General features: G+C 52.4%; 1 protein-coding gene across 1 annotated transcript; it reads right to left on the bottom strand.

Moving 5' to 3' along the window:
- Positions 1–486: 486 nt before the first annotated feature.
- On the bottom strand, positions 487–1,910 carry LOC106904380 (POU domain, class 3, transcription factor 4). The gene has a single exon (XM_014968708.2). The coding sequence runs from the start codon at positions 1,593–1,595 to the stop codon at positions 504–506; it is 1,092 nt and encodes a 363-aa protein (XP_014824194.1). The 5' UTR covers positions 1,596–1,910; the 3' UTR covers positions 487–503.
- Positions 1,911–2,942: the final 1,032 nt, after the last annotated feature.

Genomic DNA, 2,942 nt, shown 5'->3' on the forward strand with positions numbered 1-2,942 from the left:
TTTTTTTTTTTTTTAGTTTGAAGCCACTGATCATCCAAATGAAACAGCATGTGTGTGAGTGTGTGTGCGTGTGTGAAGGGGGGCGGGGGGGGAACCCAACAAGTCAAAAATAAGACATCAGTTCCCATGTTAGCAATTATTATTGAGCTGATGGGAAATGGTGACACAAACCAAAGGCGCTGGCAGGTATATAATTAGGCACATTTTTGTATTTATATCCGTGATGGAGGAAAAAAAAAAAAGAGAAAGAAACAAAGCGAAGCTCCAAAAGGATCTGAAATGTGATGTAATAATGCCCTCGTGACAGTTAGAAAAAAAGGACGAAGGCTTGAGCGGGTTTCTCTGTTCTTCTTATTGGGATTCAGTGCTGGCGGCAGCGGCGGGAGTCTGTACCGGGACAGGCGGCGGAGGCTGGAAGCCGGAAGCCGGTCCACCACCCTGTAGCGCGCTCGCGTCCCTTCGCTCCAGAGTCCGTAACCGGGCGGGTCCTCCTCCTCGCGCGGTCAGAGATCGTGGCACGAGGACGTGTCCCCCGCGCTCCCGCTGTGCGAATAGGGTCCCTCGTGCGGCGGCGGCGGCGGCTCCCCGGGCGGCGTCATCCGCTTCTCCTTTTGCCTCCGGTTGCAGAACCACACGCGCACCACCTCCTTCTCCAGCTGCAGCGAGTCCGCGAGCGACGTGATCTCCTGCGCGGACGGCTTGGGACACTTGAGGAAGTGCGTCTCCAGGACCCCCTTCACGCTCACCTCGATGGACGTCCTCTTCTTCCTCTTCCTCCCCTGAGCTGCGATCTTGTCTATGCTGCTGGAGCTGCCCGTGGACGAGTCCGCCTCCTCCAGCCACTTGTTCAGCAGCGGCTTTAGTTTGCACATGTTCTTAAAGCTCAACTGCAGGGCCTCGAACCTGCAGATGGTGGTCTGGGAAAACACGTTGCCGTAGAGCGTGCCCAGGGCCAGACCCACGTCCGCCTGCGTGAAGCCCAGCTTGATTCTCCTCTGCTTGAACTGCTTGGCAAAGTGCTCCAGCTCGTCCGAGGTCGGCGTCTCCTCGTCCGAGTGGTCGTGGCAGTGGTGCCCGCCGAGGTCGCTGTGCTCGGGGCTGAGCGTGTCCCTGAGGCCCGGGTGCATGCCTTGGCCCTGCGGGTTGGCCGGCGGCGTGAGGCCGCCGTGGTCCAGCATGCCGTTGACGGTGAAGCCCGTCTGGGAGTAGATGTTGATCTGCTGCCCGCTGGTGATGGAGGAGTTGTGGGACACCGGGGTGCCCCAGGCTCCCGGGTGGCTCCCGTGGTTGTTGTGGTGAGGGGAGTGATGCGCGACGTGCGGGGAGCGGTGATGGATGATGCCGAGCTGCAGGTCCTCTCTGCCGGGCTTCACGTCCTGCTGCTCCATAGAGGACCAGGGGCTGCCCTCCGACAGGCTGCTCGCCCACTGGTGCCCGAGGGGGTGCCCGTTGCTCTGGACGCTCTGCAGGTAGTCGCTCTGGAGCAGCTTCTGGTGGCCTCTGTAGGGGCTCGCGGGCTGCATGGCCTGGCTGTCCGCGTGGATCATGGAGCTGGGGCTGAGCAGGGTGTAGGGGCTGGAGGCAGCTGTGGCCATGCTGGCTGCTGAACCCCACTAATGCTACTGAATGGAGGCAGCGGTTCAGCCTCTGACATCTCCCTCTCTCCGGAGCCCCGTCTGCAGCCTGGCACTGACTGACAGCTTCCGCCGCCACTCACGCGCCGACGGCCGACGCGCCTCCGCCAATGACGTGCCGCGAGACTCGCCGAGCCTCCGCCTTCTGGAAGCGGAGCTCGGGTTACCACGGAGGCAGTCGGACCGGAAGTGGTGTCGTACAGCACCGGTCGACTGGGTCTGGCTGCGGAGTGATGGGAGCGTGGAGCGCGGTTCCTGTTTATTAATTAAAGTTTCCAACTGATTTACGCGCGCCTTTATTGCTGCTCCCGTCACCCTTGAGCGCGTGCGAAGAAAGGGATTAAAGCGCAACGGCATTTCTTAGACGTGCCAGCACTTAAATTAGAGGGATACAATCAAACTAAGAGCAGTTCTCACTGGTAATTATTAACTTAACAAGGGAAAGGAATGGTCAGGTGTTTGGCGGAAAGTCGCGTTTTTACGCATTCTTTTACGCACAGGTCATTTGAAAACATTTGTCACTGGCGAGAGGAAAAACTACAAAAGCAAACTGCATAAAATATAATTCTCAATTTAATATTGAGAAATTAAACCTCAATGTTCATGAGATTTAATTTCTCAAGAATATTAAATCATTTTTGCTCGTTTTTGCAAATAAAAACATACAAAGTGTGGAGTGTAGATTTTTTTTAATACACCCCCTTTTACTCCAACAGCCCTGAATAAAAGTCACCTTTTGTACACAATGTGACGATGAAGGCAAAAGCAGAATTGGGTTAATAACTTGACCCTTATTTTAAAGAGTGAAAGGAAAAGGTAGGGCACTATTGCTCGTCTAGCGTGCTGACAGACAAATAAGAGTATTGATCAAAAAGAGAGTCAATGATAAAACTCTGAAGAAGATTCAGAGATCCACAGAATCTGTCAGAAGAGTCATCCTGATCAAAGCGTCCTGACTGTAAAACATGGTGGTAGCGGCATCATGCTGTGGGGAGGCTGTTCTTCCTTAGGGATAGTGAGAGCTGAAGGGGAAACAGATGGAGTCAAGCACAAAATCGTCTGTGCTGAGTCGACACTGTGGCTAATATTCACCTTCCAGCAGCACAAATTTCTTAAATACAGCCAAAGCTGCCAGTTTGGATAAATATATATATATATATATATATATATATATATATATATATATATATATATATATATATATATATATATATATATATATATATATATGAATCCGTTAGAAGGGACCAGTCAAATCCTGGTTGAGATCCAATTTAAGACTCCTTGGCAATCTTTCAAATATGTATG

The sequence above is a fragment of the Poecilia mexicana genome, unplaced genomic scaffold (assembly GCF_051168715.1).
Source record: "Poecilia mexicana isolate PSO_F unplaced genomic scaffold, ASM5116871v1 scaffold_10, whole genome shotgun sequence".
In the NCBI taxonomy this organism is placed as follows: Eukaryota; Metazoa; Chordata; class Actinopteri; order Cyprinodontiformes; family Poeciliidae; genus Poecilia; species Poecilia mexicana.

Coding starts and splice junctions, on each gene's coding strand:
- LOC106904380 (XM_014968708.2), bottom strand. CDS start 1,595: ATGGCCACAGCTGCCTCCAGCCCCTACACCCTGCTCAGCCCCAGCTCC.